Source organism: Pagrus major, chromosome 10, assembly GCF_040436345.1.
Source record: "Pagrus major chromosome 10, Pma_NU_1.0".
Lineage (NCBI taxonomy): Eukaryota > Metazoa > Chordata > Actinopteri > Spariformes > Sparidae > Pagrus > Pagrus major.
This window is the reverse complement of record NC_133224.1, coordinates 1,579,568-1,601,544: the sequence shown is the minus strand read 5'-3', so window position 1 is coordinate 1,601,544 and position 21,977 is coordinate 1,579,568. Positions and strand designations below refer to the sequence as shown.

The following is a 21,977-nucleotide window of genomic DNA, read 5'->3' as shown; positions in this document are numbered from 1 at the left end:
GGCCCATTACAAATGGCCCATTACAAATGGCCCATTACAAATGGCCCATTACAAATGGCCCATTACAAATGGCCCATTACAAATAGGTAATCACAGGTACATCCATAATATGCTCGCACGTCATTGCGCTCTTCAGTGCCAGTTGACCAAGGTTAAGGTAAGATGCTCAGATATTTAAAGTATGGATATGCTTTTGTTTTTTTTAATGATCACTTTATTACTATCATCTAAGAAGACACTCACAAAAAATGACAGTGATTAGTTGATGAGACATAGCGATGTAACAGATTTAAAATTAGAAAAAGAATAATTTCTTTGGGTTTCTCAGTTCTCCAAAAAGGTTCTGATGTATTGCGGCTGAACGTCTAACTCTAACATCTTAACCCAGTCCTGATAAATAAACTGAAGCTTTAATGAAGTCACACAGTCCTTCAGTAAAACTTTGTCGAGCGTTTTTCTCTGGGCTGTGTCAGGGACTTTGACCTTTATTGTTTTATATCTGTTGTAGACGGTCGACAGCCCTTTTATACAGAATTCGGCAGCTGGGCTTCTAACTGGTTTTAACAGACGACATCACATTACCTCAGTCCCTTCATTGGCTCCCCGTCCGTTATAGAATTGATTTTAAGATTTTACTGATCACCTTTAAAGTGGGGCTGGCTCCGACCTATATAGCAGACATTTTAATTCCCTATGAGCCAGCTCGCAGCCTTAGATCCTCGGGCGAGGCCCTTCTAACCGCTACAAAGTCGAGGTTATAAACCAAAGGTGATCGTGTCTTCGCCATCAGGGCCCCTCGGCTTTGGAACGCCCTGCCTGAGGAGATAAGGCTCGCAGGATCTTTTATAGACTTGCCTTTATGTGATGTCGTCCTTTTGCTTTTGCTCCTACTGGCTGAGTTTATTATATTAATTTATTTGTTTTGTTTATTTTACCCTTTTTGATTTATTTCCATTTCTTTATTTTGTTTATTTTGGTAATTTTTTCATTACTTCTGTTCTTCAGTTATTTGTTTTCAGACTACAAGTTTCCTTTGTTTTGTCAAAGCACTTTGTAAACTGTGTTTTTAAAAAATGCTCTATAAATAAAGTTTATTATTATTATATTATTTGCCCAGAGGACATGACTGGTTTCAACCATCCGTTGAGGTTTTGGGTGGGCAATAAACAGAAAAAATTCTCAAGAGCAATTCTTAATTGGGACGCCCCTGAATGTTTTTAAGGACAACCTGGGGAAATTCAGATTATTGATGGAACATTTTCGATGCAGAATCAGCCACAGCTTGTCTGATTTGTTTGTTTTGTGAATGCATCATTTTATCAGCACGAGTTTGATCACCATGGAGAATCAACAGCCAGGTGGAGCTGCAGGCCCTCAGGTGAGTTCTCCTCATGAGCTGATCAATGTACAAGTTGTAAAGTCAGAATCAAAGACGTTTAATCTCATTTAGACACTTGTTAGCAACTGCTAACCATTTTTAACACATGAAGAGCTTCATAATTAAACTGTGGGACATTTAATGATGGATTTTATGTTGGAGAACAAAACATGTAAATATGTTCAGCCTGTAGTAACCACACACCTTATTTCACACCTTTAACTAAAAACACATTCAACAGACTCCCAGACTTTGAGACGAGGGAACAGGAAGCGCTAACATGCTACCTGATTTCTTGGTTTTACGACTACAAACGGCAGCAGTCTGTAGTTTGTAGTTTAGATGACCCTAACGTATGTTTTAAAGAAAAATCAATCAATCATTTTACAGCTGTCAGATGTATTATTTAACTGTAACTTGCCACAAAACATTATAATAATCAAGAATAGCCTTTGGAAAGATTTATGCAGAGAATCTAAACCAAATTTAGACCCATTCTGAAAAACATTACATTACAAATTCGACAGGGAACGTAATGCGATCATATTTATCCATACAATCATTTCTTGAACGAGGTTTGATGTTTTTACTTTTCTCATTTTGCAGACGGGTAGATACAGCCATGTGCCAGTGAAGGAGGAGAACTCCAGTGAACCCACAGTGAGTGGACTGTGAAACATGGACAAAAAAGGCTGCATTTTTATTACATTCATGGATGTGTAACCTTACTTATTTCTTCACTCTGATTTCCTGTCACATGACTTAAACGTCTCCACCACTGAGCGTCTTACTGCACAATTACTATCCAGGTTTTCTATAAACTGATCAATGTACGAGTTGTAAAGTCAGAGTCAGAACAGTGTGTAACTAAAGTGGCCTGTGAAGACGGACTAGTGAGCAGATGAGTCTCCGTGTTTGCTGTGAGGACGTTTAATGTCCCCGACAACCTCTGTAGTCTCATTCAGACACTTGTTAGCAACCGCTAACTGTTTTTAACACATGAAGAGCTTTATAATTAAACTGTGGACATTTAATGATGGATTTTATGACGTAGAACAAAATATGTTCAGCCTGTTGTAACCACACACCTTATTTCACGCCTGTGTGTATTAACATGAGTAGAGGATGCAAAACCAAATTTGGACCCATTCTTAAAAACATTACATGACAAATTCGACAGGGAATGTAATGGGATCATATTTATGTATACAACTGGTAGATACAGCCATGTGACAGTGAAGAAGGAGAACTATGATGAACCCATGGTTAGTGGACTGTGATACACTGCATGTACAAAAAAGGACAAAAGGATGTGTAACTTATTTTTTCACTCTGATTTCCTGCAGGACGGACGTTTACATCATTTCAAGAAGAAATTCAGATGCAAAGTCCACAAGAAATCCGATGTTGATTGCGAGCCACGTTGGACAGTGCTGGAGGGAATTGTTATTGTGTTTAATTTCCTTTGTACAATAACAAAAAAATACAATGAACTGAAACGGTCAGATGAAAACCTTGTAATTCAGCCGGGTGCACAGCATGGGGAAGTTACTATTGCAACTAATTTCCCTTGTTCTTGTATTGATGATGAGGAATCTCGGAAAATATCACATAAATCAGAAGCGGTTGAGATCCAAGTCAAACCTAGCACAAACACAGAAATACATTCAAGAGACCAATATTCTGTTTTCTACACTGATGCAGTCGGAGGAACAAACGCCAAAACAAAGAAGCTTTTTAAAAATAATGCTGTTGAAAAGTTCGACTGTCGGTGTGTTTATGGGGAGAAGGGGACGACAGTGGAAGAGCAAAGAGACGGTCGCTTCAGTGATGATCTCTGCAACTACACTTTGTCTTGCCAAGGAAAAATGTTTGAACGTACACAAAAGGTTGACAAACTATATGGAAAAGAATTCAACATAAATCTTCCACAGGATAAGACAGTAAAAGATAAAAAACAGCAGGAAAACCCAAGACCATCAGAAGACTCACAATACCAGAGAAACACAAGGTCAGTCTTAGAGGTAGCATATCAGAACGGAATCAGTGTCAGAGTAGCACTGGAAATCAGTGATGACCCTGAGAAGATTTATGAATTACAGCATCAGCTGCTTTCAGCTCGGAAAGAACAGATGCAGAAAAGATTCCCTGATGATTTTCACCAGAAAGTACTAGAGCTGAGGAAGGAAAACTCATGGAATGGAAAGATCCAGCAGTTATTCAGTGACATGCACAGACTCAGGAAGCTGCTAAAACTGAGTGAGTCAGTCTGCAAAGTGATTGTTAAGAATGTAATTAAGGGCACAGGCTTTGTGTTGTTTGGCAACTACATCTTAACTAACGCACATTTATTTAAAGATTATGTTGAAGGAGAAACACTGGAGAGGGGTGTAGAGGTGTCTGTTGACTTTTATTTTAACTATGATGACACAATTTCCCACCGCCACCAGGTAGTTAAATCTTACATCTGCCCTGAAGGTGATCTTGACTATGCCGTACTTGAGTTCAACACTGAAGGCCAGAGGGTCTCCAACCTAAAAACCCAAACACAACAGAACATTAAGATACCACCAGGGCTCCTGAAGGACTTTAGTCCAGTGCCTCCGAGTGGTGAAGCCTATCTTATCGGTCACCCAGGAGGAGAAGTGAAAAAAATGGATCCCACATGTATCATTGAGAAAGAGAAGAGGGAGCAGGCTGTCGATGATCATTTACATCCATACAAAGACAGTCCTCTCACTCTCTACTCAATCAGTCACCTTATCAGAGAGCAAGACATTGAAAACATAATGACTGATGGGAAATTGGCAGAAAAAGTGGTGACCTACAACACTTTCATGTACCATGGCTCCTCTGGCTCTCCAGTGTTTGATGCTCAATGCAAAGTTTTTGGTTTGCACACTGCAGGATTCGTCTATGGGTTTCAAAAATACAAAGAGAGTGTGATAGAGTATGCCTTTTCTCTACACACTATATTGAAACACTTCGTGAATATGCTTAAGACAAAGGGACTTGAAGAGTTGTTAAAGAGATTTGAGGAGGCAGCAAAGGGAAACTCAGACCTACAAGAAGTCCTTAAGTCTGTATCTGAAGCACAGGTAGTCAAGGCTGAGCCAGCAGACGTTGGAAACCTCTCAGACTCTTCTGAACCAATGGACACTGATTAAGTATTCAGTCCTCGGGCAAGTGTCGAAACACATCTGGCTGCACAGGTTGTTGTTTCTAGTTGATGAAATCGTTATTTTCCCAGTGAGCAAATGATTAAAGTGATTTTATTTCATTACAGCAAATGTAAATGCTGTTATTATAATCATCCACTGTGGTGGTGTAGTTTTTATTTTCACGGCAAAAATCTGTACCCCTTTCACACTGGACAAAATAACCCCACTAATGCCTGTTTTGACTGTTTTGTTCTTTTCCACATGGGCTAGGATTAGATAGTGAGGCTTTACTTTCATATTTGGTTCATTTTAAGAATAGTTAGCTCTTGGTTTTGGTCCTCTTTTGGTTTATGTCTTTGTTTTAACAGCACCCGTTAGCTCTTTCTTTTGTAGTTTTGCCTGCACCTGTGATTTGGATGATGTTTTTGATTAATTTTGCAGTACTAATTAAAACTTGTTTGGTTCTCTTCAGAATCTGTTTCCTGTCATTTGTTTCCCCCCTCAAAATGTTATATTGTTGTTCCCACCAGTTTTCTCTTCTCAGTCTAGACAAAGGGTTGCAACAACGTCTTGACCAATTAAGTTTTATCCATGTCTCTTTGTTGCAGGTACATTACACTTCAGTTCACTATAAAATCCCCACAGTCTGCCATGTAAAATGTAAAAGCATGTGATGTCAGGGGTCTGATGTGGGTATTAAATGAATAATGATTCAAGCAATCACAAACAAAAATGACGTTTGAGAGAGAAGCTACAGTTTGAAGTCTAGTAGAGCGATAAAATACTAAATGTAGTGATGAAACACACGAGCTAAGAGGCAAATATTTGTAGAATGTAAGTGTAATGACAAGACAAACTTACAGTCATAGCTGAGATTTTAAAAAAAGGCTTAAATGTTTATTGCATGGTCAAAAAAACCACACATTTAACGTGAAGGAACAGTTCAGCCAACAATATGAATCCAGTCATCATCTCCTCCCTCCATGTTGATATAAAGTCAGGTGAAGTCTCGTAGTCCACAAAACATTTCTGGAGCTTCACAGTAAAACAGAGTTGCAGCGTTCTGCTTAAACAACTTGTAAACAAATCAAATGTCTCCAGACAGCTCGTCTGGCGTAATCCAAGACTCCAGAAGCCCTGAGATCACAAACTGATTTGAAAAGATGTTATTTACACCCTCAACGTGTGGTCCAGCTCGTGCTGAGGGCTTCTGGAGACTTGGATTACACCGGACAAGCTGTATGCAACTGTATCCATTTTATGTTTCAGACAGTCTGATGATCCAACAAGTTTGAAGCACACTGAGGCCTCAGAAAAGTGTTTCCGATGTCACTGTGTGTATGTGCAGTGTGTCCCCTTGTAGTTTTAATAAAAGCTCCTCAGGAACTTAGTTTTTCTGCTTCTGTTTGAGTAACACGTCCATGTTATAGGAAACACTCTTATTACTGGAAGTTGACTCTTTTCATATAAGTGCTCAGGCTGTTTACTGCAGAACTGGTTTCACATCCGCTGACAACGTCCTGTGGTTGTGCCAAAAATTAACCAGCTGCTCCCTCAAGTGGCCATTTCATCAAACTACCAGCAGAATACCTGACTGATGCTGCACTACATTGTCACTTGTAAGCTGAACGTCTGTTATTACTCTGACGTTCCTGCTTAAACTGAGGAAATATGATTGAGATCAGATGTGATTGATTGTTGTGCAGCTGAGGGTAAGTTTGATTTCATCAGATGTTGAAAGAAACCAGAATGACCTGATTGATACAGATCTTTCTCGTTAAATTAAGTGATGAAAAACCAAGAAGGAACTTTTTTTTTTAAGATGACCGAATGGGTCATAACAAAGACTGCTCAGTTCAAAAGCAATTTGTCAGCAAAAGCAACAAGTAAAGTCACAATATTTTCCTTATTTATGACATTAAATCACAGGCTTCATCTACATCGTATTCCTGCTCCTTCATTTCATCTTTACTCCTCCCTTGTTCTCCTCTCTGTCCTTTTCTTTTCCTCTTCTTCACTTCTTATTGTTCCTCCACCCTTTTCAGCTTCTGATTTTGTCCTTTATTCTTCATCACTTCGTGTTTTCCCCCTCAGTCATCCTCCTCTTCTTCTCCTCTCAAAGCGTTGCGGAGACTCTTCCAGAACTCCCCGACCCTCTCCTCCTCCTGAGGCCACTCCAGGTAGGTGGTGGAGCTCATGAGTTTGCGCAGTTTGCAGAAGCGTTTGGGGATGTCGTCCTTGGACAGCGGTTCCAGCAGGATCAAGATGGCCGCATCTCGGCCGGAATCTCCATCGAAAAGCCAGAAGTGGGAGAAGTCCAGCTCGTAGCGGCACCAGTCCGACTGGACAAAGTTCTCTGAGAGGACGAAGACGGTACGCCGGCTGCGCTCCATGGCGCTTATGATATTATCCACAATCCAGTGCCCAGGAAGGAAGTCCCGCTTGTGGAGGCACAGGGTCAGAGGCCGAGGATGTCTGGGATTCATAAGGCCTTCATCAATCTCCCTGCGGGAGTAGAAATCAATAAGAAGGTTATGTTTCTCATTGGGTTTAGATTTTATGTTTGGTCTGTGGGGTTCAGTGGGCTGTGGGGAGTCAGCTGCAAAAGTCATGGCATTGACAACAACATGTTTCTGATTTGGTAAGACATTTTTCCAAAAGCACCAACTTAACAGGAACGCACCATTTCTTCAGACTTTTAAGAGAATTTCTAAACTGTACATTTTTACTGGTCACCAGAATTTGCTAAGTACTCAACCTTCTTGATTGTGTTGCTGAAGTGGTGTTGCCACAAGACTTCTTTAAATTACAGTCAATAGTCAGATTAAATGAACAGCATCTAAAGTAAAAAAATCAAGCAACAAAATACTGGAAAACTAATATTGTAGGCCAAATTAATGGATTGGTTTGGTAGCTGAATGGTTACAGCACTTAGATCCAGCTGCAGCAATTGTTGCACGTCATACCTGTCCCTCTTCCCATTTCCTGTTTGCCTCTGTACCTCATTATCACAAGGAAAGACCCTAAAAAATATGATTTAAAAGAAACCCAATTAATAACATTTAGCTGGAAGGCTACGAGCCATGTGTGGAAAAGATTGGATCAAATGTGTTCCCATGATCATCTTTCACCAAACTTTAATTCTGATTTTTTGAAGAGTTTTGATGAAAACCTCTTGTTTCTTTCTATTCTTGCTGAAATTTGGTAAGTAGCTTTGCAGCTTTTGAGATATCCTGCTAACAAACAGACAACAGAAATGTGATGTTAGAAGAGATAACAAGAAAAAAAAAATTCTGACGTAACCTCGGCTCCTCCAGCTCAGGCACCAAGAAGTTTTCCACCCAGCTAGCATCTCTCTCACTGTAGGACACAAAGGCGTCGAAGGACAGCAACGCTTCTGAGTCTTCTCTATCATTGCGCCGTCGTTGCCGGGAGTTACGCTTGGCCCTCAGCCAAGCCCATGTCATCTTGAGGTACCAGATTGCATGGAGGCGCCACAACAGGACACACAGCAGGATGGCGACAAACAGCGCCACCCCACAGCACACAGACACGAACAAAACCCGGTGGCATTCAACAACGGAGAGGCGGACTTGACCCACTTCTTCCCCCTGCAGGAAGAGAGGAGAGTCGCAGATGTAGGCGTCCTCTCTGTCTGTCAAATGCACATCTCCATTTCCTTTAATGACTGACTGGAAGAAGTCAACGAAGTCACAGGAGCAGACAAATTTGTTCTGACCGGCCTGGAGGCTCTGGAGTCGTTGGTACGACTGGAGGTCTGAATGGCTGAGCATGTTCAAGGTGTTCGACTGTGGAAGAACGAGAAGGGTCACACTGGGGAATACGAAGAGGATCAGAAGAGGAAATGTGATATTTAGTTGGTCCCTACCTGTATTGTAAGTGTTTGCAGATTGGGGAACAGCGATCCAGAGGGCAGCCTCAGGAACTTGTTCCCAGAGAGGTGGAGCTCTCTCAGGGCAGGCAGGGCCTGAGAGAAGTTTCTGAGGTCATTGTTGCTCAGATCCAACACCTGTACAGGATAAAGATCAAGGTAAAAGTGGGTTATTGGCAAGTATTTTTGGCTTGATGGTGTCAGGTCTGTCAGGATTGCTGCTGCATGAGCCACTCTTGTACCTTCAGAGTTTTGGGTAGACAGGGGGTGATGGTTGTAAGTGAGGTCCAGGAGAGGTTGAGGTATCGCAGGGTGGAGGGCCAGGAGCAGCTCTGGGGCATGGAGTTGTATCCGTTCCTGCTGATATCCAGGTGGGTCAGCTTGGAGAGCTTCAGTACCAGGTGGGTCAGCATGGAAAAAGACTGAGGGACAGAGACAAACAGGTCTTCAGGCGGCAGGTCATTTTACTCCAAAACCTTCAAACTGTTTTTGGACTTCCTGCTGATTGGATACACGCAAAAATAATTCCTTAAGGTTTCATGAAGGCACCTGCAGAGCGTTTCCGCTGACGTTTAAAACTCGTAGGTCCTTCATTGTGCCGTCACCATCGCACAGCGTCTCCTTAAGAGTCATGTCAGTCAGCAGGTTGTCGGAAAAGTCCAGGTACTGCAGGTTCTTGAGCAGGGCAGACGTCTGACAGGGCATCACGAAGGCCTGTAGGTAAGTTAGCATTTGTTTTCAGTTAAGTATATGTCAAAAAGGATTAACTCATTAGATCATATTCTGTTTACAATGTCCAAACTTTTGAGAATTGGTTTGACTTATGATAAAAAAATGTTTTAAAAAACACGTGTTCTTTACCTTACAATTTACGACAGACACCTTCCTGGGATACTGCAGCAGAAATCCCAGCTGTAGAAATGAGACAAACTTAAAGACATCCAGCACCACGGCGTTTCGTATGTGGAACTCGTCAATGCTTTTTTGATCAGTCCAGCTGGCTGTCTCCCACCTAGCACCAACCAAAAAACAACAAACTATTTAACAATGAAGATTAAGACACAGTTTGCTTCTGAATATTATTTACTTTCTTTATAATAGGTTTTACCCTACAAAACAGTACTATGAAAAAATATATTATAAACAACTTTATTTTCTCTTTTGTTGGAGAACACCTAGATTTGCTGTTTTTTGTCTCCTACCTGCCCTCGCCTGTTAACGTGACGCCATCACCCGAAAAGAAGGTGAGCGGTACTCCACTGAATGCCTCCAGGAAGTGAACAATGGCCTCATCAGACACAGACGTTTTGCGTAAAGTTACGTACCTGAGGAGTGACATCATAGAACATTGACTGCCAATCTGATGTTTATTTGACATGTGTTATCTTCTCACTGGTGGTCTTGTTGCTTATGTAGAATGAAAAATGTTTTATGGAGGTGACTTAATAAGTAATTCTGCATGAATACTAAAACAGAAGAAAGGTAGACTGAGGCCAGACCTGACTCTCTTATTGGCTGCTGCTTTGAAAGGCTGAACGGTATCATTCCCAATGAGATGGAGGTCTTCTAGAACGATGGGCGTCTCCGGGTATGACACGTCACTGAGCACAGCTGAGGCTAAGGCCTCATTTGTTAAAAATGGACTGTGGAGGCTCAAAGTGACACAACCCAACGGCCAAACGTATGCCAGAGTACCGGACTCATACCTGCAGAGAGAAAAAGACAGTGGATTCAAAAATCAGTGCTTAAACTAAAAAAGACAAATCCCGCCAGAGGAACAAAACACACACACTCTGTAACTTACCTTGACACAATCCCACATAATTGCTTCAAATGTGGATTAATGCACTGTTGAAAACAGTCCCTCACAAATGCACTATATAATTCTGTTTGAGTATCGTTCACTTATAACTACAGTTACAGTTACCAGTGGGCTTGAAGCTGAGAGCCACAGACACTGTAGTCGAAAAGTATTGAGAGATGGACTAACACATTAAGTCACCATAGTGATCGCTTTTAAAATCTGACATATACAGACTCAAAAACAACATCACTTCCGAACCTCGTCAGGTTATTGGCGTGCACAGTGAGCTCCTCCAGCTCAGTGACTCCAGACAGATCTCCTCTCTTTAGCTCCTCCAGAGCGGGACCTCCAAACCGAAGCCTCCTCAACCTGACCAGCCCCTGAAACACCGGAGGAGAACCCAGGCAGCTGCAGGAAAAGAGGGCGGTGAAGCATGTGAACATCATACGCAGTCTGGAGGTTTCTGCTTGGTCTTTAAACTGTGACTGAAGGGTTTTACCTGTATGGGTTGTTGAGCAGGTTGAGCTGCTGTAGAGCTTCTAGCTTGTTGAACCATTTTTGGTTGAGAGCAGTCAGCTGATTGTCAGACAGATCCAGCTCCACCAGGCTCCACAGAGAGTCGAACGCTGACGGGTGGATCTCAGCTATCCTGTTACCTGGATGACAGTAATATCTACATATAAAACATCCTACATCCTTGCAAAAACAAGTAACCCGTCCTCATCAGAAAAGAAACATAAAGGTCAACTCTTCAAGCAGCTTATTATAACCCATAATTACATTTGTTGTTAAGCGTGACCTCTAGTGGCCGTTGTAAGAAGAACGGCAGCAAAGGAGGAAGTCACATGAAGATTCATAAAATCCACTAAAGAAGGACGTCAGGTAAAACAAGCAAAGGACTTTTACCCAGGAGAGCTCTGTTCATGTCCCGTGTGAGCTGTTTTAATTTGATAACATCGTAAACTTGCGTCATAATTAAATGAGTAACGTACTTATTTTAACCTTAAATATGATGCTTTTAACCTTATCTAGTACTTTTATTGCCTAAACCTAACCAAACAGCAATGGTATGACGAAGGTATAGTACGCTGCAGTTTGGCTCTCATCTCGAAAACAAACTTGGTGACAAAATGTCCTTTTTTAATGTTGTTGTTGTTGTTGTTCTAAGCAATTTAAAACCTTTTTGTCCACATTGGCTTCAAAAGTGTGCTTCTGATGTTCATTCTTGACCTTAGGCACAGCGAAACCATGACCAGAAGTATTTTAAATGTTTGGAAAAATCAGACATTTTTACATCTTTGATTCATTCAATAATATGATATACTTAAAAGCTTTGGATGAGCTAATAAGTGACATTTGATTTAAATCATTCATAGATTAATTGATTCATTGTCACTACCTTATAGTCAGTATATTATCATTAATCATAGTGTAATACATTAATATTAATTGTTTTACATATCCCATTTTTTTTAAGGCTTTTTTATGTTTCCAAAATGAGATGTTAAAATGTTTCTCTCCAATAAAGTGGTAGATGTCTACTTATAAACACAAATATAGATGGAAAATGTCAGAAACATCATGAGTCCTTCATCACTTACGCTCATGTGTTTTTTATCTGTACCCATACTGAATAAAATCCCACCAGCCTTACCGTGAAGACTCAGAGCCCTCAGTTGTCTGTGGCCTGTCAGATCATCGTCCGTCACCACGGTGATGTTGTTGTTGGAGAGGTCAAGACTCAGGGCGCGGTCCGTTACCATGGGAACCCGTGTGAAGCCGCCATAGGAGCAGTTACAGGAGAGCCGAAGGTCGCAGCGCCCGCAGGATGGCCTCTCGTCATCTGGGTTTGACCTCTGACCCCAGCAGAGAGAGAGGAGGAGGATGATCTGGAGGGCGGAGGAAAGGTTGGTTGGCCGGCCCATACTGTGGGGGAGAGAAGGGAAATTCTGATGGCGGTGGGAACAGAGGAGGGAGGAAAAGAATCAGATTAGCGAACCAAGCAAGAAAGTCAAAGAAAGTGAGACAAAGTGAAAGAAAACAAGGTGGAAGTAAAATTTAAAAGTACAGGTACGACAAAAACAAGATTGTTACATTTACACTTTTGTTTATGTTCAGTTGTACTAAGACTATGCATATACCTGTGTAACAGTCCAGCTGTCTTACGGTTAAACTCAACTAAAATCATCCGCTCTGTCTTCTGATTGCAGGCTTTCCACCTGAGTGCCTGAGGCCCTGTCACACCAGAAAGTACAGCAGAGTTCATCCTCATATCTTCTCCAAGTATGTGTTTCTTGAAGCTTTGTGATGTAGTCACTGCTCGTAGGATTAGTAGCTATCTAAGCCGGTTGGCAAACACCTTAGCCAGCTACACATGCCAGCTAACCATCAGTCAGGAAGCTCGCTAGCTTGGTCACAGATTCGATAAGTGTACACAGTTAAGAAACAAAAGATGTATTTGTAGGAGGGTTAGGGCTACTGTGAAAAATCTGCCTGTTTTCTTGGATATCTGAGAGTCCAAATTCTGTTTAAGTTTTCTGATTTAAGTCTGACTTTGTGACTGAGCCTAAATCCTTATTCTGAATTTTTTTTTAATTTAAATTCAGAATTCTGAGAAAAAAGTCAAATGTCTGATTTTAAACTCTGAATTCAGACTATTTGTCAGAAATCTGACTTCAAGAAAAAGTCGGAAATTCTGAGATTAAAGTTTTGAGATTAATTTTAGTATCCAGACTTTAAGGAAAACATGTCTGAATTCTGGGGAAAAAAGTCACATTTCTGACAATAAACTCATGATTTTGAGAGAAGAAAGTCGGATTTCTATTGAAAATTTAAAATTTCTCACTTTTTTTCTCAAACTCAGAACTCCGAGACATTTGTCACAGTGGCCCTAATCCTCTTAAAGGCTTGCCACAAACTTGGAGGTACAGTATTGTTGTATCGTAGCATTAAAACAACACAGCGTACAGATTTGACTTCAGTCTTGGTCGTAAAACGGACAATACAAGAAAAATACAGTAAGCTGATTTCCGTTCCTGTTTGTGTTGTGACTTCCTGCGTTCATAAAGATCTGACTCGTCATGACAGTTTGAAATACAAAATTCAGACACACAGCGGCTGCCAGAATCATTAACTGGAAAAAAAAAAAAATCATACGTGATGAACTGTAACTGCATTAATTCTGTCTTACAGCCCTCGTTTGCTCAAGTGCTTCTTGTATTGTGTAATCCATCTGGTTACGCAGTCGTACAACAACAAGTCACAGTCGTAAAATGAGAAAATCATAACTGGAACAGCGTTGATACAATCGTTCAAACATGATGGCATGGAGAGAAAAAAAAGTACATTTCATGTTTCATGTTTTGTTCTAGGATTATAGTCTGGGGTGCCTTACCTGATTCACTGCTGAAGTGATTCTTAATAATGCAGGAAAAACTTCAACGTTTGGGGGAAGAGTAAGAAGTCTTTATGACTGTAAGTCATAAAGGATAGAGGAAGTTAAATCTCTGTGGTAGTTGGAGCGTAGTGTGAAAAGAGGAAGTGAATATGAAAATTCACTTTCAGGGGGAAATCGGTGCGGTCCCTTTAAAAACGAGGCAGTTAAAAGAAAAGTGCAGTGAATTTATCTTTTGCACATTTTCAGGCTCGTTTCAAACATGAGGTCAGACTTGTAAAACATATGTTCATGTATTTTATTTATTTAGAAATAACATTAAAATCAGCTTGAACTATATAATATGTGACAGATGATAATAATAAACTACTTTTGAGCACCAATTCATTTTTTTTTTTTAATTATTTGAACTTGTCTTGTTGATTATAACTCACCACAAGCTGAACTAAAGCAGTCCAATGCTGTATTATCTAATTATCATAATGTACTGTACTCAGTATATGAACAGGGCCGTGACCACAGTGATTTCCGCTCTATCTCTGGCGTTCTGGCTCTGAGCATCACTTCCTCTTTTTCCCCACTCAAGAGACTTCTTAGGCTAAACAAAGAATCACAAACAGTTTTAAGTTTTATTCATTTAGTTTGTTTTATGAAAGAAACTCTATAATAACTAAAAAAGTGACAGACTATATATATATATATATATATATATATATATATATACACATATATATATATATATATATATATACACATATATATATATATATATACACATATATATATATATATATATATATATATATATATATATATATATATATATATATATATAGATCTGACATGTTAACATCCAAGGTTTTTTTTTCATTATTTGTGTCAATTGAACAGTGTTAAATTTCACATTACATTTCATATAATTGCATCATATTACAATGATATGAAGAGTGGACACAAGCTTATGATTAAAATTAGTGTCATCTTCATTTTTATCAAAATATATATTTAATAATGTACTAATGAATTTATGATGATGATACAATCTATTGACAATAATATACCAATTATTGCAGGTTTTCATATGCTGTGTGTTTATTGTATATTACATTGTATATGTCAATATACACTTGTTTGGGGTTGAGGTTGAGAACTTGAACTCAAATTTTGCTTCGTCATTATTACATTTCCCATGAGTTTGGGATCAGATGTTACACAAACAATGGATTGATTTCAGAGGTTAGCTCAGCAGACCTGCTGAGTTACTTTGTCTTAACCTCTTTACTTATTATATATCATCGGGTGAGCCTTTGTGTCCCTGTTATTCTTTCTCAGACTATTGTAATCACTGAGTTTTAGGTTACATCACTGTCATTTTATTGTCCACAGTGTCACATTGTATCACGGCCTCCCAGACAATCGGTAGTTTCAAAAGAAACAGCATGACACATCAAAATCTTGTTATTTTATCTGAAGCTGCTCTTCTTTAACGCCCTTGTATTGTGCAAATCTGAGGTAGTATCTTTTTGAGACCACTTGAGACTGGTTAGATTATCTTACATTAAATCATTCATCACATATGGTATAAACATTGTGTTACTTTCCCCCTTATATGCAGCCTCCTTCCCACATTGCCCACTGGTTATTAGTTTTCAGTGTGTAGCTGATGCTGCTGAACCTGAACAAGCTTTTCCTTCAGGTTGTACCCCAACAATAATGACCGCTGGGAAGCTTTCAAAATAGTGATTAAAAACTTAGTGGGATTTCTGATTTATTGTTTTTATGCCAATTATAGCCATGGTACATCTGTCTATCCGTCCCATCCTCGTGTACGCATTATCTCAGGAAGGCATTGAGAGAATTTCTTCAAATTTGGCACAAATGTCCACTTGGACTGAAAGATGAGCTGGTCAGAATTTGTTGATCAGAGGTCAAAGGTCACTGTGACCCCACCCCCCGTAAAAATATTTCCTTTCTTGACATTTTGTGAGTTTACGGGCTAGCTGGTTAGCACGCTAACTTCATTAGACATCTCAGACGTCAACACTGTTGTTTCTTCACACTCTGTTGATAATCTTTTTAATTTTTTTATGTCTTAAACTAAAATTCAGGCCATATTTTATAAATTGCTCCTGTCAGAGTGCAATGACATGGTACTTTTTAAGTGTAAATGACAATAAACCTAATCCTTGAACCTTGAATCCAGCTAGTCTCAAGTGGTCTCAGTGTTTACTTGCAAAACCCGTCTGTAACCCAGATTTGCACAATACAAGGCGGTAAAATAAGAGCAGCTTTAGAGAGCACAAACAAAGAGTCTGGGAAGCAGAGACCCTGAACAATGAAATTTAAGGTCAATGTAAAATGATGTAACCCAAAACGTGTCCTGCTGTCTAAAAAGAACAACTGTATACACAAGGGCTCATCTGCTGATATACAATAATTAAAAAAAGGTCTTTGTTAGTGCAACACTTGATCTGAGAGCTGCTGTGTGTTCATGGGAAAATGAATTCATCACACAGGAGAGGCATCAGGATAAAAGGCAGAGCAGCAGCAGAGGACAGCATCGGGCTTAGCACACAAGCTGATCCTGAAACAGGTAAGTCTGCTTTAGATTGTTCATGACAGTTGTTAGAAATTGTAAAAGAAATTGTTGCTTTATTACTGTGTGTTTGCAGTACGTAGTTTTTTGTCATTGTGAGTGCACTGTCCAAGAAATCTGCACACTTTATTCTCAAGCACAGATATGGATCACAAGATATGAATTGTGAAGAAATATATTCTGTGCTCCGTATATTTATTTGCATTTTTGCCATTATAAGTGCACTCTTCTCTAACGTCTATACAAATTATAATCTTTTTTCACACTTTATGTCGTGCAAAAAACTTTTGCTTGTGCTCAAAATTTCCCAAGAAAGTAATGCTAGAAATAATAGTAACAACAGTAACTATAATTGTCATTAATACAATAACAGTAAGCTTAAAAAAACGTAAATTACATCATTTAAAAAAATGTAGTTGCACGTCTCAAGAAAACAATATGGAAATGCAATAAAAACAACAGTGTCTAATGCAGAATCAGATTTATATACCATTTATTTGTTTATAAGTTTAGAAGAATTGTTGTTGCTGCCTGGATTATGTTCACTGGCAAGGAAAGGAAGGAAGTGTTTCCAACTTTAACATCATTAACGTGGTCGATTCAGTGACGAGGGGCTCTTGACAAACTTCAGTGATTACCACGTCTCTAGAACCAAATATCTTTCAGACTTGTTGCAAATTACAAAAATGATCAATGATCCTAAATCTTTGTTGACAGGCCACACTCTCATTTCATCATCATCATCATCATCATCACCATGAAGTGGCTCAGTGTGTCTCTCGTACTGTGCTCCCTCCTGACCCTGAGCCGAGCCGTCCCGGTCCACTCCAACTCCACCTCCACCTCCACCTCCACCTCCACCTCCACCGTGATGTCCAGACAAACGGGCATCTGCACGTTCATTCAGCAGCAAAGCCTCGACATCATTGGTGTGTTCATCCCGCAGTGTGACGCCCACGGGAACTTCCTCCCGCAGCAGTGCTCAGGGTCGACCGGGTTCTGCTGGTGTGTCGATGTCCTGACTGGACAGAAGATACCGGGCACCAAGACGCCGCCGGGGGCCGTACCTGTTAAGTGTGGTAAGTGATGACCTACAATTTGGAGGTACATACCGGCCCTGTTCAGACCAAGTGGACAGCTCTGAGTGCAGGTGAGAACACCGCTAAGATGCACTGAGGACACATTTGAGATTTTTCCTCAGTTACCACAACATCACCAAACTCCCTTAACAAATGTAGTGATTTTAAGAGTTGTTGAGTTAAAACGAACTTTATAACGTAGTGAAACTCTGTCTCTGACAGATTCTGAATCATTGTCTCCTTCTTGTAAATTCAGCATTAAATGAAAACCTGAAGTTGTGTGTTTCCTTGTAAAAAGTGTCAGTTTGTGGCAGCATGGCTGCACCAGCCTGTCTGCTTCTGTGTCTAAAGTGCTAAAGTCTGACCTGCCAACATTTAGCAGCTGTTTGAACACAGTTTACACTGATTTCACCATTTACACTCAATTTATGAAGGAAGAAACATTTTATTGATCTAAACATGTCACATTGTACAAATACACTGCAGATTCTTCATTATGTGGGACATTTTTAAATTCAGCATGTTATACATTTCTTTATGTGTGTTTAAAACATTGTGTCCTTTTCGAGCTGTCCACTTGTAATCAGATTACTTGTGGCAGATATTAATACCAGGTCTGAAAAGGGCTGGACTTCACTTGAGTGTTTATATTTTCTGCTACTCTGGTAGTTACTGTAGTTCTTTTGGTTAATTTGTAATATATATATTTGTTGTAGACATGGAATACTACTGCCCCTACGAGTGGTCCCACTTTGGCAATCACTGTTTCTACTTCGTCGACAGCCCGAAGACATGGGTTGAAGCTGAGGTGAGGACGATAGAGGGAGCGTCCCCCTGAGGCTGCAGTGTTCACTCCACAAAATTAAAGTGTTGTGACAGAGTCATTAATATACTGACAAATAACTTGATGTGGGGAAACTGTTTCTTCTCTCGTCACCTACAGACTTACTGTCTGTTCGAAGGAGCAAACCTGGCGTCCATCCACAGTGAGGAGGAGTGTCACTTCATCCAGTCTTTGACTAAAGCACACGGCCACGACTTTCCCCAAACCTGGCTCGGAGGCCACAATGCCATACATGTATGTTGATGATGTTACCTGACCTTGTACACCCTGAGATTCTCACATTCAATGTTTAATATACACACATTTTTCATTCTGAGCGATACAGGCTAGTCTGATATCATTTTTTTTTTTTTTGGCAACGTTCTATACATATTTTGTTTCCATTTTTTTGGACAAATATATGTTTTAAGTGAGAATATTTCACAGTTGACCAATACACATTTTCTATAGTGGTGACAGTAATAGTATGGAAGCCCTGAGCGGTAAGTAAAGAATTGTATTTCTTTTCTGATGATCCATTTTCTAAATTTAATCTAAATAATTTTTTCTCTCCTGTGTTTATGACTTGAGAGCTGATGGGGAAAAAAGTTTTGCCAGGATAATCTTTACAAATGTCTTATTTATTATACTTCTTATTTCTTTTTTTTCCCCTGAAAAACAAAAAATGTTCACCTGGTTTCACCCATGAGAAATAAAACAAAACATTTTTATCCTGGGGAGAAAAAAAAATCACTTACATAAAAAAAACACACACTTTTATTTATTTATTTATTTATTTTAAATTAAAAAATGTGTGAGACAGAGAGAAAAAAAATCAGGACACATTTTTTTTCCCAACAAAAAAAAATAAATTCTTGTGGCAAACCTTTTTTTCACTCAGTTTCACACATGAAAAAAAGTGAATTTTTTGTCTCAGGATAAAAATGTTTTTTTTTCAAATGTTTTGTTTTATTTTTCATGGGCTTTTTCATGGCCTAACCCACTTGAGAGCTGGTTGGGGAAAAGAGGTTTTGCCAGGATAATCTTTAAAATGTCTTATTTATTATACTTCTTTTTTTTTTTTTTCACATTTTTCACCCGGTTTCACTCATGAAAAAAAAAAAATGTTTTTATCCTGGGAAAAAAAAATCACCTGTGCTCATCAAAAAAAAACAAACAAAAAAAACACTTCTTTTTTTTATGTGTGAGACAGAGTGAAAAAAAATCAAGACACATTTTTTTTCCCCCAACAAAAAAAAAAACTTGTGCCAAACCTTTTTTTCACGTGTCTGGTAGAAACATGAAAAAATATAGTGAATTTTTTCCCAAGGTAAAAATGTTTTGTTTTAGGGTGAGTAGGGTGAGTTTGTTTTTTGTAATTTGTGAAATCGATTATCTGGAGATTAATTCTTTTTTTAATAGGGGAAATTGAGTGAATATATATATATAGTATATGTTCATGTCCGTCTGTCCACAGCCTTGTTTTTGGATGTGGAATGACGGCACCAAGTTTGACTTCGACAACTGGTACATGAAAATGAACATGGACCAGGAAATGCAGACAACTGACTGCTGCCTGAAGATGAACTATGGATGTAATAACACACACACACACACACACACACACACACACACACACACACACACATAAACTTTTAATATTCAACCTGTTTCAATATTTCAACCCTCAAAAAATTTGGTTTTATACTATTGTATACTAATACTGTTCTTTAGGAGTGAACTTTATGTAAGACACGTCAGACACATCTTTAGTGTTACGTGACATAAATAACTTGCATTCTGAGATTGATTATGTCCAAAACACAACTAAACCACGACCGTTGACAGCGTCATCAGTCCAAAACACATCTGATGTACTTATGTCACTGACTTTACTTATGTCATGTCACTTCCTAACCTCTGTTATTAGACTGAGTGTAGCTTCTTTAACCCAAAATAAGATCTTTTCCTGAACCTAACCTAACCAAACCATAACAGTCCAGAAGTCATTAAATGTGATGCACTTGAGTAATTGATTTTACCTAATGTGAGTTATGTCACTTCTGTTATGAGACTTAACGTCGCTACTTTAACCCAAAATAGGATCTTTTTTTCAACGTTAGTAACAGTCCAACAGTCATATTATGTCATAATCTTGAATGTGAACTGTTTGTCCTCAAGCTTTAATTTGAAAGAATAGAATAATACATATTATTGTTATCTTGACCTCGGAGCCCTTTACATGTAAAACTGACAATAGAGGGGCAGGTAGAGGTGTCTTAGTTTGAAGCCTGAGGCCACTGACCAAGCTGCTGTAATTAATGCAATATCTAGAGAAATGTCTAAAAAAAAACAAGTACATGGACTCATAATAAAGCTTCAGCACTGACTGCAAATGATATGAGAGCGGCCCAAATCATTGCCAAATGATGAAGTCATCACCCTAGAGAAACCGGTCACTTCGTCAGAATATTAGAATATTACTAAAACCTGTGAAGCCTTTAGCCTGAAATCCTTGACTTTAAGTGTTTCTGTCTGTCTTTGCATTGCAGATAACCTAAAGTGGCACAACGCTTCATGCAATGAGACTCTCCCATTTGTTTGTTCCAAGATGATCTACTTCTAGGTCCAACAGTTGGAGTCACAATCAGTTCCTCATGCTGCTTTCTTTCCTTCGTTTTGGTAGACATTACTGACAGATATTAGCGTGCATGGCTTTAGAGTTTAGTCTTCTTTGCAAAGACGTGTGTCTATACCAGATATGGTTTGAGTCTGGCTAATCCACCTGCAGAGCTGATTCTGGGCCAATGCTAAATCATGTTGCATGTGTCTCATCTTCTGTAAGAATTGTAAATCTTACATCAGTAACACTATCACTAAACACATTGGAGCTTTTAGAAATGATATCAATAAAAAAATTGCACACCACTGAACTGTGAAATAGTGAAAGTTTGTGTCACAACATAATACATCATTCATTTCTACATGTGTTAAACTAACGCAAAATATAAAAAACAAAACACTTTTTTAAAATAATGTTTGTCTAGTCTATATATAGTTTTTATTTTAAGGAGATATGAAATACCAATTAATAGCATATTAGTGTCACATGTCAAATCAAGCTTACTTTGCCCCAAATGGAATTTAAGTTGAATTTCTTTCGAAAGAGTTCTGGTTAGGCAGCTAGTGACTGTTGTTTATTTATTAAGGCCTGTGATTTCATAACGCCGCACCTTGTACCTTCAGCTCAAACAAACAGCATTTACTCAATCGACCTAATTTCCCGACAGTAGAGGACTCACTGCATGTTCACCAAAAAAACACACAATGATGTTACTGTGATAATATACACAAGGGAAAGATAATAAACAGTGTTTAAAATCACAAATAAAAATATTCTGTAGATGATACATTTTTAAGGATCTGAAAAGATCACTTCACACATCAAAAAAAAGTTTTTGTTCAAGATTTTTTTTGTTGCTTGAAATCACACATGAAAACAATTATATTTTGACTAGTTTTTCTCAAGTTTTTTTTTTCCCAATGAGAAAAGACATTACAGGAGAGATTATTTCTTCCTGAAATTTTTTCCCCCTACACATATTTTCCCTGAATTTTGTTTTTTCATGTCAAATTTCAACTGGTTTTAGCCATGAAAAACTAAACAAAACATTTTTTGTCATGTAGAGTTTATTTCTTTTTTGTTGGTTTTACACATGAACATAATTATTTTTCTACCAAGAAATTATTTCCATTGTTTTTTTTCTCCTGAAATGTTTTTTTCACTTAGTTTCACAAAAAATTATCCTGAAAAAAAATTATGTAGAATTAATTTTTTCTCCACGTGTGA

General features: G+C 38.8%; 3 protein-coding genes across 4 annotated transcripts; 2 read left to right on the top strand and 1 right to left on the bottom strand.

Annotated features, from left to right (window-relative positions):
• Positions 1–1,339: 1,339 nt before the first annotated feature.
• On the top strand, positions 1,340–4,545 carry LOC141004044 (serine protease FAM111A-like). Its single transcript, XM_073475541.1, has 4 exons — positions 1,340–1,378; positions 1,985–2,038; positions 3,544–4,132; positions 4,190–4,545. Exons 1-4 carry the CDS (start codon positions 1,340–1,342, stop codon positions 4,543–4,545), a joined length of 1,038 nt encoding a protein of 345 aa, XP_073331642.1.
• Positions 4,546–5,409: 864 nt separating this feature from the next.
• Positions 5,410–13,709, bottom strand: LOC141003545 (toll-like receptor 2). Of its 2 annotated transcripts, none has more exons than XM_073474910.1 (12): positions 13,630–13,709; positions 11,890–12,184; positions 10,735–10,891; positions 10,494–10,643; positions 9,931–10,137; positions 9,634–9,756; positions 9,293–9,443; positions 8,981–9,145; positions 8,674–8,853; positions 8,429–8,569; positions 7,843–8,348; positions 5,410–7,044 (listed from the first exon to the last, which is right to left on the bottom strand). In XM_073474910.1, exons 2-12 carry the CDS (start codon positions 12,158–12,160, stop codon positions 6,630–6,632), a joined length of 2,466 nt encoding a protein of 821 aa, XP_073331011.1. In that variant the 5' UTR covers positions 12,161–12,184; positions 13,630–13,709; the 3' UTR covers positions 5,410–6,629. The 2 variants fall into 2 exon arrangements, with proteins under 2 accessions (XP_073331011.1, XP_073331012.1); XM_073474911.1 differs by having other exon boundaries at positions 11,890–12,161; positions 13,630–13,687.
• On the top strand, positions 12,038–21,060 carry eslec (eosinophil lineage-specific marker). The gene is made up of 8 exons (XM_073474913.1): positions 12,038–12,142; positions 12,446–12,518; positions 16,146–16,222; positions 16,943–17,304; positions 18,021–18,112; positions 18,248–18,382; positions 19,605–19,722; positions 20,680–21,060. Exons 4-8 carry the CDS (start codon positions 16,983–16,985, stop codon positions 20,751–20,753), a joined length of 741 nt encoding a protein of 246 aa, XP_073331014.1. The 5' UTR covers positions 12,038–12,142; positions 12,446–12,518; positions 16,146–16,222; positions 16,943–16,982; the 3' UTR covers positions 20,754–21,060.
• Positions 21,061–21,977: the final 917 nt, after the last annotated feature.

Coding starts and splice junctions, on each gene's coding strand:
- LOC141004044 (XM_073475541.1), top strand. CDS start 1,340: ATGGAGAATCAACAGCCAGGTGGAGCTGCAGGCCCTCAG. Junction 1,379..1,984: donor GTGGAGCTGCAGGCCCTCAG/GTGAGTTCTCCT, acceptor CTCATTTTGCAG/ACGGGTAGATACAGCCATGT. Junction 4,133..4,189: donor TCTCACTCTCTACTCAATCA/GTCACCTTATCA, acceptor GGAAATTGGCAG/AAAAAGTGGTGACCTACAAC.
- eslec (XM_073474913.1), top strand. CDS start 16,983: ATGAAGTGGCTCAGTGTGTCTCTCGTACTGTGCTCCCTCCTGACCCTG. Junction 18,113..18,247: donor AGACATGGGTTGAAGCTGAG/GTGAGGACGATA, acceptor CGTCACCTACAG/ACTTACTGTCTGTTCGAAGG. Junction 18,383..19,604: donor GAGGCCACAATGCCATACAT/GTATGTTGATGA, acceptor GTCTGTCCACAG/CCTTGTTTTTGGATGTGGAA.
- LOC141003545 (XM_073474910.1), bottom strand. CDS start 12,160: ATGGGCCGGCCAACCAACCTTTCCTCCGCCCTCCAGATCATCCTCCTC. Junction 8,570..8,673: donor GTCTACCCAAAACTCTGAAG/GTACAAGAGTGG, acceptor TATCCTGTACAG/GTGTTGGATCTGAGCAACAA. Junction 8,349..8,428: donor TGCAAACACTTACAATACAG/GTAGGGACCAAC, acceptor GTTCTTCCACAG/TCGAACACCTTGAACATGCT.